The 15,108-nt window shown below is 42.5% G+C and overlaps 1 protein-coding gene across 5 annotated transcripts in view; it reads right to left on the minus strand.

The window, feature by feature from the left end:
• Positions 1-15,108, minus strand: part of LOC126268225 (DNA primase large subunit-like) — a 123,195-nt gene that overhangs the window by 51,415 nt on the left and 56,672 nt on the right. For all 5 annotated transcript variants that reach the window (XM_049973864.1, XM_049973860.1, XM_049973862.1 and 2 more), the window contains one exon: positions 12,973-13,280. In XM_049973864.1, the coding sequence (XP_049829821.1) occupies positions 12,973-13,280 (308 nt within the window). The remainder of the gene's footprint in view (positions 1-12,972; positions 13,281-15,108) is intronic.

A 15,108-nucleotide genomic window follows, 5' to 3' on the forward strand; every position in this document is an offset into this window, starting at 1 on the left:
TTCCAGTCACTGAATAATTTCTTTTATTTCATCATACATTTCTTCAATTTCTTCGTCATCTGCAGAGCTAGTTGGCATATAAACTTGTACTACTGTAGTAGGTGTGGGCTTCGTATGTATCTTGGCCACAATAATGTGTTCACTATGCTGTTTGTAGTAGCTTACCCGCATTCCTATTCATTATTAAACCTACTCCTGCATTACCCCTATTTGATTTTGTGTTTATAACCTTGTAGTCACCTGACCAGAAGTCTTGTTCCTCCTTTCACCGAACTTCACTAATTCCCACTATATCAAACTTTAACCTATCCATTTCCCTTTTTAAATTTTCTAACCTACCTGCCCGATTGAATGATCTGACATTCCACGCTCCGATCCGTAGAACGGCAGTTTTCTTTCTCCTGATAACGACATCCTCTTGAGTAGTTCCCGCCCGGAGATCCGTATGGGGGACTATTTTACCTCCGGAATATTTTACCCAAGAGGATGCCATCATCTTTTAATCATACAGTAAAGCTGCATGCCCTCGGGAGAAAATATGGCCGTAGTTTCCCCTTGCTTTCAGCCGTTCGCAGTACCAGCACAGCAAGGCCGTTTTGGTTATTGTAACAAGGCCAGGTCAGTCAATCATCCAGACTGTTGCCCTTGCAACTACTGAAAAGGCTGCTGCCCCTCTTCAGGAGCCACACGTTTGTCTGGCCTCTTAACAGATACCCCTCCATTGTGGTTGCACCTACGGTACGGCTATCTGTATCGCTGAGGCACGCAAGCCTCCCCACCAACGGCAAGGTCCATGGTTCATGGGGGGAGATGTAAGGCCATAGGAACTCATAATCCAATAGTGGTGACTCCTTTCTGAATGAATTACACAGCACAAATTTTCAATTCTGAGTGAGTGTATTGCCTCAAACAATTGAAGGATTGGCTAGCAAACCCAAAATTTCAGTGAACCAAGAAGAAAACTCACCTCTACACTCAGGATGATTTTCTGCAAATACCATCTCTCTGTACCACAATGATAGACAGAAACTCACAAGATGTGAATACTTTCTGAAGCATCAGCAGCATCAAGCTTTCTGCGTTGTGATTCACCAAATTGAAGATATTGTTCTGCAGAGTTTTATTTTTCCACTATAAACATGTTTACAAAAATTATTAGATATCAGACTGGAGACATATATTCTTCATAAACGCTGCAGTATTTTTGTGACCAGCCCAGAATTTTTACCATAGATATCATTGGATGAATTTTAGCTATGAAAGCTACTGGCCAATATTCGTGTCATTGTAGCTCCTTACACAGATTTACCGCTGCAAGACTTCGAATGTAAGGCAGATGCAGTAATGAATAATTCGAGTATGTTTGCAAAAATCAAGGAGGAACCACACAGTTCCCTCAGAATATGCCTGACCCTACAAGCTGATGCCACTGGCTCCAGAACAGGCATGGTGACTTCACAACTGTAGCAGCCTAACAGAGAGACACTGTCCACCAGGTGGTTGCATAGTTTGTTCATTTTAATGCTAAGTTAAGCAGAAAGGAACAACAGCAGGACCATAACCAAAGAAGACCTGGTGGTGCACAAAAATCGTGCTGCTGAGGCAACAGTGGAGCAAAGTCTGAGGACGGTGGAACACTCCAATCACAGACAATTCAGGAAGCCCAAGAGTGCTCAAGGCCTTGCAGTTACCACACTCAGAGGATGAGTGGCAGAGTGAGTCCACATTCATTGACAGCGTCCTAAAAGCACATGTAATATGCCCATTACAGCTGCACGAACACTAGAGAGTCTATGGTCAGTTGCTTGCAGCAGTTTTTTATGTAGGATCACAACTCCAGAGAAGAATTTCTAATTGGCTCTGGATCACAAGTCAGTGTTTAAATTGTGAAACTGAGCGAGCAACCTGTGACAGCTACGCAGCTTATACTGACTACCTCTAATAATACTATAATTTTCACTTCTGGATAGAAGACGTTAATGTTGCACCTGGACAGTGGTTTTCGTCTGACGCAGACTTTCATGGTAGTTGGCGCTAGTAGCCCGGTAATTGTTGGTGATTTATTTCACCATTTTCAGCTCATGCCAGATCTTGTCAATCACTGATTAATGCAAGTTTCCTCATCACTAATAAGTGCAAGTTTCCTTAGAGAAAATTTTGCCTGTGGCATTTTCCGTGTCATGTTGAATGATGAGAGATGCTCATCTCTTTGTGTCCCCCTCTGATTTTTACTCCCCACACTTCCATCCATTACTATATTGGTGATCCCCTGATGTCTCAGAACGTGTCCTGCCAAACAACTCTTTCTTTTAGTCAAGTTGTGGTACAAATTTCTTTTCTCCCCAGTTATATTAAGTATTTCCTGATTAGTTACATGACCTACCAATTGTCCTTGTTTCGCTTTTGTTGTTGTTAATCTCATATTCTACTAAACTGATAGTTCCATAACACTAACACCTGCCAGCACCTGCTTTCTTTGAAACTGGAATTATTTCTTTATTCTTGAAGTCTGAGGGTATTTCACATGTCTCTTACATCTTGCACACATTATGGAATAGTTTTGTCATGGCTGGCTCTCCCAAGACTGAGGGTATTTCCCATGTCTCGTACATCTTGCACACATTATGGAATAGTTTTGTCATGGCTGGCTCTCCCAAGACTATCAGTAGTTCTGATGGAACGTGGTCTACTATGGGGGCCTTGTTTCAACTGATGTCTTTCAGTGATCTGTCAAATTCTTCCCACAGTACCAAATCCCTTAACTCATCATCTACACCCTCTTCCATTTCCATAATATTGCCTTCAAGTTCATCATCTTTGTATAGACTCCATAGATAGTCCTTCCATCTCTCAGCTTTCTGTTCTTTGCTTACGACTGGTTTTCCAATTGAGCTCTTGATATTCATACAGCTGCTTCTCTTTCCTCCAAAGGCCTCTAATTTTCCTGCAGGAAGTATACCTTTCCCCTCATAAAATATGCTTTTAAATCCTTAAACTTGCCATCTAGTCATTCCTATTTAGCCATTTTGCACTTCTTATCAATCTCATTTTTTAGACAATTGTATCCTCTCTTTTCTGCTCATCTGCAGCATTTTTATATTCTCTGCTTTTGTCAATTACATTCAATATCTCCTGTGATACCTAAGGATTTCTAATAGCCCTTGCTTTATTACCTATTCAGCTCTCTGCTGCTTTCACTATTTCATCTCTCAAAGGTGCCCAGTCAACTACCATATTCCTTTCCTCTGTTCTAGTCAATAGTTGCCTAATCCTCCCTCTAAGGCTCTCAACAATCCCCTACAAAGGTTGGTCATCCGTAACTTTTTGTACGAACACACAAGCCTACGTGACTGTACATCAGAGATGGCCTACTGTGCAAAACCAAGGAGAAGAAAACCCCATGGTCTATAAGAGGTCAACGAAGGCTAGGTAAGGGACAAAAAAATAAAAAAGGGGTGATGTAGGAAGAAAGGCATGTGAGATGCCCTATCTTGAGAGCAGCCAGAAGCACCAGAAAGCAGAATGATGGGACATACAACCCCCAACCCCCTGCCACTTACCAGATGTACCTCACTCAGAAATGGCCTAGAGAAGATTCACAACATGGACAGGGCAAAAGAAGCACAGATACACATAAGACTAACAGCCCGTGTGAGAGGGAGGAAACAAAGAGTGAAAGAGCAGGTAGTGAGGGTTGGAGTGAACCAGCAAGCCCAGACAGACACAGCCCTGTCTGGGCACAGGAGGCAACAGAGTGTTTTGCCAACCCCTTAATGGGCCGGTAAGATTAAGTGGCCTGCTTTTAAAGAAAGTGGTAAAAGCTTTCTTCTCAAATAAACTGTAAAACTAAGTCAGCTGCTGGGGCATTGTTGACTAATACCAGAGGTAGCGAGTCAGGGAGATTAAGCGTCTGCCAAAGGGCAGCTAGGTTGGGACAGTCCAGCAAAATGTAGGCGACCATCAAACGGAAACCACGACGACAGTGGGGTGGGTCCTCATGACAGAGGAGGTGACCATGAGTCAGTCAAATATGGCTGATGCGGAGCCGGTAAAGGACAGTAGGGTCCATGCAAGAGGCCTGCATGGAGAACCTTCACAGATTTGTAGCCTTCTTTATCACCTGCAGTTTGTTTGGTGAAGTCAGAGTGAGCCACTCTGTGTTCCAGACCCCTAAAACTTGATGGTGTAACACCGATTGGAGGCCTATTTCCGGAACACTTATCTCGAGAGTTGGCTTACTGGTAGCTGGCTCAGCTAATCTATCAGCGAGTTCATTCCTCTGGATCCCAACATAGCCTGGGGTCCAAACAAAGGTCACTGAGTACCCATGTTGTTCAAGGGCATGCAGGAAATCCTGAATAGCCACAACCAAGGGATGGCAAGAGTAACACTGGCTGAGAGTTTGCAAATTGCTCAAGGAGTCGCTGGAGGTGAGAACGGACTCAGTGGTGCAGGAACAGATATGCTCAAGAGCACGAGAGAGGGCTACCAATTCCGCAGCGAAAACAGTACAGGTATATGGCAAGGAGCACAGTTCAGTATGTCCTGCATGAGTATAAGCAAAGCCTATGTGAACAACAATGGCTGAGCCATGAGTATAGACTAATTCAGAACCCCTGGATGTGCCACGAATGGGGAAAAAATTGGTGGCAGAGAGCTTTCGGTTCAAACCAGTCTTTTGGACCTTGTGACAGGTCAACACAAAGCTGTGGCCGAGGGATGCAAAATGGAGGTGTATGTGAGTGGGCCTACAGGAAAGGTAGTAGAGGAAACAGTAGAGTTCAGAGGGGAGGGGCTGGATGCGGATTGCAGTCATCATTTCTGATCTTTATCACCATTGAGAGAGATTGATTTCCGTGTCCGGGAAGAAGAGACAGTAGTTTTAATGCTTAGGGGAGCCGCAAGCATGTATAGCATAATAGACGAGCTGTTTTTGATGCTGATCTGCAATGGAGGGACTGCATCGTCAACGAGTAAGCTGTTCACAGGGCTAGTTCGAAAGGCACCTGTCACAAAATGAATCCTGCAATGGTAAATTGGATCCTGTATCTGCAATGCTGAGGGTGATGCCGATTCATATGCCAGACTCCCATAATCCAGACAGGACTGCATCAGGACTTTGTAAAGCTGCAGAAGGATAGTGCGATGCACCGCAGCTGGTATTACTCGAGCAGCAAAGTGTATTAAGATGCAGCTAGCACTTTCGCTTAAGCTGGCAAAGGTGGGGAATCCAAGTCAAACGAGCATCAAAGACCAGTCCTAAAAAGCAGTAAGTCCCTACCACTTTGAATAGTTGATCATTGAGATAAAATTCTGGTTGAGGATGAATGGTATGACATCAACAGAAATGCACGACATGAATCTTGGTGGCCGAAAACTGAGAACCAGGGCTGAGGGTCCATGAATGCGCCTTTCATATGGTGCCTTGCAGTCAACGTTCAGCGATGCCTACACCAGAGGAGAAATAGCAGAGGCAAAAGTCGTCAGCATACAGGGATAGTTATACTGGGAACACCACAGCTGCTGTTAGAGCTTTGATGGCTAATAGAAGGAGAGCCCTGCAGGACCCCATTCTCTTGAATGTGGGAGGTATTGCGGGAAGCATCAGCTCGAACCTGGAACGTATGGTGCAACAGGAAGCTGTGGATAAAAATTGGGAACGGAGCACATAGATCCCATTCGTGTATGGTGGCCAGTACGTGGTGTCACTGTGTGATTAAGAAAGACAGCTATAAGGTGTAAACTGCTAACACTGGGCAAAAGCTGTTCAGATGGTGGACTCCAGGTAAACCAGATTATCAGTAGTGGAATGGTCTTGGCGAAAGCTACCCTGAGACTGAACCAGAAAACCCCGAGACTTAAGGAGCCAACGCAGCCACCAGCTTACCATACATTCAAGCAACTTACAGAGAACACTGGTGAGGCATATTGAGTGATAACTGTTCATCTCTACAACGGGCTTACCAAGTTTCAGTTCTGGGAAACATGCTTCCTCGCTATTCCATTGGGAATTCACCCGCACTCCAGATCCAGTTAACGATGGCAAGGATATCACACTGACAACCCACTGGTATGTGCCTGATCATTTGGTTGTGGATGAAGTCTGGCCCTGGGGCTGTACCAGTGCAGTGGGCTTTACACTAATGAATTCCAACTTGTTGAATGGAGCATTATATGGCTCCAGGTGGTGTGTAGCAAAGGATAATTACTTTTGCTTCACCTACTATTTTAGAACAAAAAAGGCAGGTTGATAATTCTCAGATGCTGAGCCACGAGCATTATGCAGAGAAAGATGTTCGGCAATAGTATCCAGGTCAGTGTAAGCAGAGCTATTCAAGGTAATACCAGGTGTCTGGTATCCCTAGAGACGTGTGAACTTAGCCCAGACCTGCAAAGCAGAGGTACGAGATCGATTGCTGAAACATGCCATTCTCACTTCCATCGATTTATTGGGTTGTGGACTCTGACATGGAGCCACTTAGGTAATGAGGTGCTCCATTGGTGAGTGCCACTTATTGCGTTGGAGAGCCTGTATGATCCTTAATGGCCTCAGTGATTTCTGATAACCACTAAGGTACTGTCTTCCACCTGAGTAGGCCCAAAAGAATGGCATGGTTGAGCGGCCCTGAGGGCCCACAGTAAGAGCTGTAACAGGCAGGAGTACTGTTGCCTAAGGGAACAACTGCTCCTACTTCTTTCCAGCCGGTTGGTAAGTGATCTGTCCAGTCTCGTATCTTCTTCTCTCTCTCTGGGAAACAGTGAGCAGGGAGAATGCTGCTTTCTCACAAGTTGGCACCAATGGGGGGTCACAAGGCAAGGATCATTCCCATGTAGCACTCGTCCACAATCAATCTCTACAGATGGAGTTAGCATTGCAACATGAAGACATGTGTCCAAATTTCAAACACTAGAAGCACGGGGGGGGATGTAAGGTGTCACAGTGTCACAGTGCGTCAGTGTACCATCGACTTATCAGGCAATGAATCACCCTCAAGGGCCAAGATGAGGGCATTAGTAGTAACCCTATTGTCCTTAGGCCTCTTGTGTACATAATACACTAAGTGTACACCCCATCGCTCCTAGTTGGAGCACAGCTCATAATCATCAGGTCTCAGTGGAAAACGATGCCCTGAACCATGTTGCGGGGAGTGAGTCACCAGCATGTCACTCATTTTGTTACAAGCAACCAGTGCCTTGCGAACTAAGTATTGGGGGGGGGGAGTATTTTTCTGCTTCCCACTTAGCCCTACATTCCTTCCATGGTGTCGCCAGGGAAGGGAACATTTTAGAGTCATATCACTCTCCATTAAAAGAGGACTATCCTTTCACAGAGACTGCTGGGGCCGTATGATCGTCAGCGGGAGATAACTATCTGCTTCATATGCAAATCATCAGCCATCCACTCTGCCGCCCACTCTGAACACAGGCCAGTTATCCATTGCTTGGAGTCCCCGTGCTCCAGTTACATCAGGCAAGTACTCTTTGGCATGCATGTAGTGTTTTCAGCTCAGGCACCAACAGCGTGATCCCTGCTTGGTCAGGGGGCTACCACCGTGCAAGTACTGGATGAAAGCCACACAATGGAAGGGCTACCACGTTAGGTTTTGCATATATTACCTTATTATAGGGAAGGCTGCAAAGATGGATAGGCACACCGAATTGGGCAACCTTCCCTGCACAATCTGCAATTCAGGAGAATTTTGAAAATTGGTGGCAGGTCAAACCTAACAATGCGGCCCATGTCTGTATTTAATGAAAAGTTTTAAAAAGGCTGGAAGTGGAAACTCTAGTCCTAATCATAAACCAGGATCTGCACAAAGAAAACCATAAAGTGGAGAGGCAGAGTGGGAAGGGGAGTGTGAAAGTACCAGCTTGAAGCATGGAGAGGAAATAACGCTGCAAAAGCTAGGGCCCTGCGGTAGCCAGGCACCTACTCACAAAAGAATCGTGAGCCCACTGGGGAGACCTATAATGAGCTACGCAGATTCACCAGAATGTTTAATTACTATTGTTGACACTTATCTTTCTTAAACAGTTGTGCAGGAGCAACTCAACCGCCTACTTAAAGGAAAACACACATTGATCTACCGGAAGGTTCTGTGGACACTACAAACAAAATCTGCTTTTGAAGATCTCAAGAAGGCTCTGTCTCAGACTACACTACTGGCCTATCCAAAATAGACATATCTTTAGCACGTATGGTGGATGCAAGCCAGATGGCAACAGAAGGTCAATGGACGATGGTAACCATTTGCATTGCTTTTGACAAATCTCATTGAACAATGACCGAAGTGGAGCGCAATTGACAGAATTGCTTGCCATCTACCCGGCCATCAAACATTGTAGATCGTGTGTTGAAGGTCATAATTTTTTTAATAATCACAGATCATTAACTGTTCACAATCATTTTTAACACATAACTGACCTCTACTTATCCTGCCAAAGCAGACAGGTGCAACTTATAGCACTGTTCACAGCTGACATACAGCACAAATAAGGGCAGGATACTATGTGGTGGATTGTGTCTCCCAACTAGTTCAAACTCTATCAATTGGACTAACATTGCTAGCGAACAACAAGAAGATCATTTTCTTCAACATCATCTCAGAGATCCATGATCCAAAGCATTGCAACTTTAATTTGTGCCAATGCCTGGGATGCAGAATGGAATTTGGCTTGATGGGAATGGAGAGAGACAGGAGCCATGCATTCTTGAGAAGTAGCATCACGAATATTCAATGCCTTGCACATTCCTGCTCACCTTGGAATCTACAGTTAGCCAAACTAGCTGCTTACAAAGCCATCTGTCCCAGTATGCAGAAAGACTGATGTGCCTGGGCCAACACCTTCACAAGTTTTCAACACAAAAAAAGGTCAGACACATTTTTGCACCAACTGAGAGCTTTCCTGTGCCAGCAATATGCTTTGCACACCTTTACATGAATATTGTGAGACCACTGTTGTAGTCATCAGAGTGTCATTACTTCTCACAATAGTCGACCACTTCACCAGACAGCCAGAAGCAGTGCCTGTTGCAGATGCCTCTGCTAAATCTGTTGGCAGAGCATTAGTTCAGTTATGGTCCACGAGATATGACATTCCACAAACCATAACGACTAACAGAAAACATCAATTAGATAAGTATTATTTCAGGAATTACTCCAATTCTACAGCTACAATGACATTCACACAATAAGCTATGATCTTGCCAGTAACGGGATGGCAGAGCAAACACTCACATTCATACGACAAGCTATGACCTCACTAGTAATTGGATTGTTACAGCAAGTATCTCACAACCTAAAAACTGCCCTGATGTGTAGAGTTTCTCTGAAATTTGACACACTACTGTTAGCCCTACTGGGGCTGTGTATTGCAATCTAAGAGGATAGGCAATGGTCACCTGTAGCTGTGGGTGACTGTCCTCTGAAATATACACTAATTTTGTGCAACATCCCTGACTGCACATTCCATAAGACACAAACAGAGAGAGAAAAGTGTTTATCCACAATGGTCTGCAAACATCTCAATATCTTTGGTTCAAAGATGACTCTGCACTCACTCTGCTCTCACCACCCTGCTCCAGGCCCAACAGTTATTTCCAGATGTAGCAATGTGTTTCATTTTGGATGGGAATGGTAAACAAGACATCATTTCTATTGAATGACTCAAATCAGCATTTGCTGACACAGATACACTCTTCCCGTCTACCACAATAGCAACTCCAAGTGTGTGACCCCTGCACACACTTCTTCTCAGATATCAGATTCAGCAGAATACACCATTATTCTGAGTAGAGAGAAGCCAATGGAGCACCTACCATCACCTGCCCAAACAACTATTTCCACACTCAGTTGCAGACAAGTAATGTTCAAATTTCTGCATGTGCAATGTGTTCCTGGGTTCAGCACAGGGGCACACCCACCAACAGCTGTTGCCAGACAAGACAGCCAGACCATATTCATTGTACCTGTCCCTATAAAACCACAAAAACATTGAGAAAGGGTCTGCTGTGTTCTGCTCAAGTGGCTGCCACCCAAAAAGTCCTTGGGGAAAACTAAAGGAGATGCGGAATCCAATGTTTCCAGTCATAGCTTCAGCAAATTCTGTGCTTCAGCTGTTCAAAAAATAACGAACTTGATGTGGTGTCTCATGATAGTCATCATGGCATGACACACAATGAGCAGGAAGTGTTATTGCTGACTAAAGACATCTGTGGCCTGTGCTTTGCTTAAACTACATGCAATGTAATTGTGCACTAATCAAGTATCTATTATTCAGTGTTAACAAATAGCATTTTATGTTCAACATTAAATAATGTGCTATTTATGTGGTTAGGCCATACGAACTCTGAATTCCATAATCTTATTCTTAAAACCCTGTTCTCATTAGCAAGATTCACTGCTCTGTATGAACATGCCTCAGAGCAGTGAGGTACTACATCATTTATTTCATCAACTGTGCATCACCATCCTTTAGTCCATTAACAATTGGGTACATATTAACTGTTTCAGCTCAGTACTATCCATCAAAATGTTATCAGGAAGTATCCTGCTATCCTGTTGCATAAAAGCTGGAAAATGCATCACTGAAATCAAACAAACAGCAAAAGAATGATCCCAATTCACTTTTCCCAGCAGACTCTTAAGAAATCTACAATGAAATCTTCAGAAACTACTAGTTACTACTTCTTGTCTTACAAGCAACTTAATAATGCTTGTAGGTATCTTATAGCTGAAAGCTTCTTAAAGGCAGTATCTGTATATTGTTACAATTACAAGAGAAGTTCTGATCTACACAAGAACTGCTGTTTCAACAGTTTTTGATGTTGTGTCCAACTTTTACATTTATAATACCTGATATTCAACTTCTCTATCCCTGTGACTATACGGTTTTCCATTCTCATGAAACAAATTAATCTTTCTTTTTTGGAAACTGTTGCATATATTATGGATCTGTTCTACTCCAATTTCTTTCACAGCTGCCTGTTTATAATCCGACTAATCTCAAAAATGTGCCCCACTGACTGATGTAATCATAGGGATTTTGCCTTATGCACTTTAACGTCAGCAGGTCCCGTACTTTCTTATAAAAAATGAATATCACAGCAGTATGAAAAGCTGTCATTTACTGTCCTCTGTGGGCAGAGCTATTTAACTATCACAGTCAAAGAGTTTGTCGTGCCACAGAAGACATAAACAAATGACCACACAGGATGCCAGTGCATGAATTCAATTCCACACTGTTTTATGACTCTAGAAAGCGATTGGACTTTTCAGTCCCATCAGGCAGAAAAGGGTTAAAGTTGTTCCTAGAGGTTTGCTGCACTCTACTTTGTTCAAAAACTGTTTGAGGCTCTTCCCTTACTTCAGGTAAAAAGCCAAACTGATTAACTGATTGCTGAAAGAAATTTAAACTGTGATGGCCAGGGTTTTCTCCTTTTGTTCATTACTTGTTACCTTTTCCCCAGTTCCCACTGTCTCTTTCCCCCTTCAATGTATCTAATTCAAGATATTCCTTTTCTGGTTCTGCCTGAAGGCCACAAATATTTTTTCCCTGTTCTACGATTCTCTTGTCTTGACTGCATGAACAGCTTAACAGGATAACCTCATCTGATATTTTACTGGCCTCCCCACAACTGTCCCAGTGAAACATCACTCCAAAGTCCTGACATGTTGAGGCATAGCAACTCAACCCTTAGGCTGTAGAGAAAAGGAATTTTTGGGCAAACAAGGAAAAATGGTTGTGCACTTGTGTTTAAACCTCCCAGTCTCAGTGCAGAGAATAAAAGGCACGAAGTAATTCTCAAGATATGTACTGCAAACACAAATGCATGCAGATCTTTTTCAGATAATAAACTATTTGTTGCCCACCACATGGACTCAGTACTTGCAGATAATCATCGAAGTTAGAGGTACTGTACTTTGTCATCTAATGCTACTTTAGTAGTAATTGTAATATCTTTGCCCAATTAGTTTAATATTTTTACTGAAGAAAGAAATGATACTGAAATTTGCCTAATGTGGGACTGAAACCAAACACTTAACATAGTTAAGTGCACCAGCCCTGCTGCAGAATAACCTCTTCTAGGCATACCTTGCCACTGTTCTGAAGACCCTTCGAATTTTCCACAACATATTTCCAAATAAATAAAACTAAGAATGAGATGGCACAGGTATTTCACTGAAAGTCAAGACATGAAGCTCCTTTATTAATTTACACAGTTATAAGCATTCTTTAGTTTTATAAACAGGGTGATTTTGTGATGATGTTACAGTGTCTCAGGGATGATGAATTTAAGGTAAGAGACCCTGGTCCATAAACGACCAAGTCTGAAGTTATAAAATCTTTCTGATACCCCTGACAATAGCCCTCTTCTACTGCAAGCTCTTCGCTTTCCATTTTTGGGGAGTCTCAGTATGGACCAAAATAAGAAAAAAAATTTAGTAAACACTGGCTCTAAAATGGATACCTTAAGAGCTATGAGCACTTGTTCAGCAGAAGATGTGTATTTCACAGTAGCAAAGATGAACAAGTGTTCACAGCTCTTAAGGTATGCTCTTTAGAGCCCATGTTTACTGGACATTTTTTCCTTGCTTTGGTCCATGCTACCTCCTCCCAATACATAGAAAGCAAAGAGCTTGCAATAGAAGAGGTTTACTGTCAGAGGCATCTGAACAGTTTTTGCTTATAACTTTCAACCCAGTCTTTTCTGGACCAGGCTCCCATACCTCAGATTTATATATTTACCCTTCACCATCATTGCTGAAAGTTTGTAACACCATCACGGAATCTCACTATATAGTACTACATGCCTCGTAACACCTGCATAGCATGGCAGATGGCAAAACATTTAGCTCTAGTCAATTTTTTTCTTAAAAAAATGTACAAAATTATTTATGCAGCCACATGATTAAAGTTTGTAAAATACTTGAAATGAAACAGAGTTACCTAATGTTTATAGGTCCTCACCTGACAAGGAGGGAACAGGTGTGCATGGGCATCAACATTGTTTGCTCTTAAGATATTTTGTTTCAGACCAACACTGCGATTCTGGAACCATGCACTTAGTTTCTGCAGTATTCCTTTTAGTCGCTCATCTGAGAGGACAGACTGTAGGCACCCACGTTCTGCTGCCGAACTGCAAGCTGCCCTCAACTGTGTTGCAAAGAGAGTAGGCAGCAGCTGCCTACGCCATCCTCCACAAGGCACTCTGGCCACACCTTCAGAAAGTTCCACCAGCCTCTTTCGTACTAGTTGCAGGCACGCCGTGAAAGGCACTAATGAATCAGAATAAAAAACTGCCTTATAGTAACTCAAAGAGTAGTGAACAGTTACTAGAGGGGTTCTAATATCATTAAGAACTATCTCCGCAGATATTCTCTGATACATGAAACAGCTCATAACAATTTAGTAAACTGATGCACAATATGCTACTGTTTGCAGCAGGCAGTTCTGTACTCTACATCGGCTAGACACCAATTCACGTTGAAATATTCATGTACAATTAATTCAAAAACTCTTATTATTTGTGCCTAACATTCATCAAAGAATGCTATTTACACTTTAACTAGAGTAACGTGCATGTATAAGGTGAGTGCCAGTGTGAGGCAGTGTAGCACATGACACACCAGCCAACAGCATCATCTTGCCACACTTTTCTGCAGCTTGTACAAGTATTTCAGGATGCTTGTTGAACATCTAACACCAATTTTCATATTTGTGCATGTGTGGTGATTGTTACTGTGCTGTGCAGTGTTTCTTGTGACTGACATACAGCAAACAATAACATTAACAAGCAATAGTGACAAATTTATATGTACATACATGTTTCAAAAGGTAGTAAGAAGCACAGAGTGTCCCTTGTGACAGATTTCCTGTTGACCACATAAAGTAGAATAGGCTCACTCAGTGATAGCAAGTTATAGTTGCAATTAAAGTATTAAAATTAATGTTCACATTACATGTAAAAATTAAGTTTCTTATATACAGCTATACCTTAAATAATGATATCACCATTGTCTATATCATGGTAGTCTTTTATATTGCAACACAGAATTTTTGTTAGCCAGTCATATATTTTTCATTTTTTAAATGGCAATGATCAAGCAGTAAGAGGAAACTTGTTAAAAATTTTGGCGCGCATTCACTTTATGGGAGTTACGCTTCACAATGGGTATATACAGTTTCTAACTGTAATACTTGTCTTACTGTGTTAAAAATTAACATAACATTATCTCTCTTTATGAGAGCACTATGACAGTATTTTAAATTTTTAAATTTGGCCAATAATTATTTGAAATATTGAAAATCAAATTTTTGATCCTCCTTGGAGCTTTTTAATTGCTACCCTGTACCTGGAACCATGAAGGCAATTTAGCAACATAGATATGTTATTAGGATTTATAATTATCTGCTGTTGCTGCCAGGACATGGATTTATTTGTAAGAAAAACCACACTGTCATGTATTTACATACACGATGTGATCAAAAGTATCCAGACACTACCAAAAACATACATTTTTCTTATTAGGTGCATTGTGTTGCCACCTACTGCCAAGGACTCCATATCAGCAACCTCAGTAATCATTAGACATCGTGAGAGCAGAATGGGGTGCTCTGCGCAACTCACGGACTTCGAACGTGGTCAGATGATTGGGTGTCACTTGTGTCATATGTCTGTACGCGACATTTCCACACTCCTAAACATCCCCAGGTCTACTGTTTCTGATGTGGTAATGAAGTGGAAACGTGAAGGGGCACATACAGCACACAAGCTTGCAGGCCGAACTTGTCTGTCGACTGACAGAGACTGCTGCCAATTGAAGTGGCTCTTTATGTGTAATAGGCAGACATCTGTCCAGACCATCATACAGCAATTCCAAACTGCATCAGGATCCACTACAAGTACTATGACAGTTAGGTGTGAGGTGAGAAACTTGGATTATTTGGTTGAGCGGCTGCTCAAAAGCGACACATCACACCGGTAAATGCAAAACATCACCTCACTTGGTGTAAGGAGCGTAAACATTGGGCGATTGAACAGTGGAAAAACGTTGTGTGGAGTTACGAATCACAGTACACAAACTGGTGACCTGATGGCAGGGT

The sequence above is a fragment of the Schistocerca gregaria genome, chromosome 4 (assembly GCF_023897955.1).
Source record: "Schistocerca gregaria isolate iqSchGreg1 chromosome 4, iqSchGreg1.2, whole genome shotgun sequence".
Lineage (NCBI taxonomy): Eukaryota > Metazoa > Arthropoda > Insecta > Orthoptera > Acrididae > Schistocerca > Schistocerca gregaria.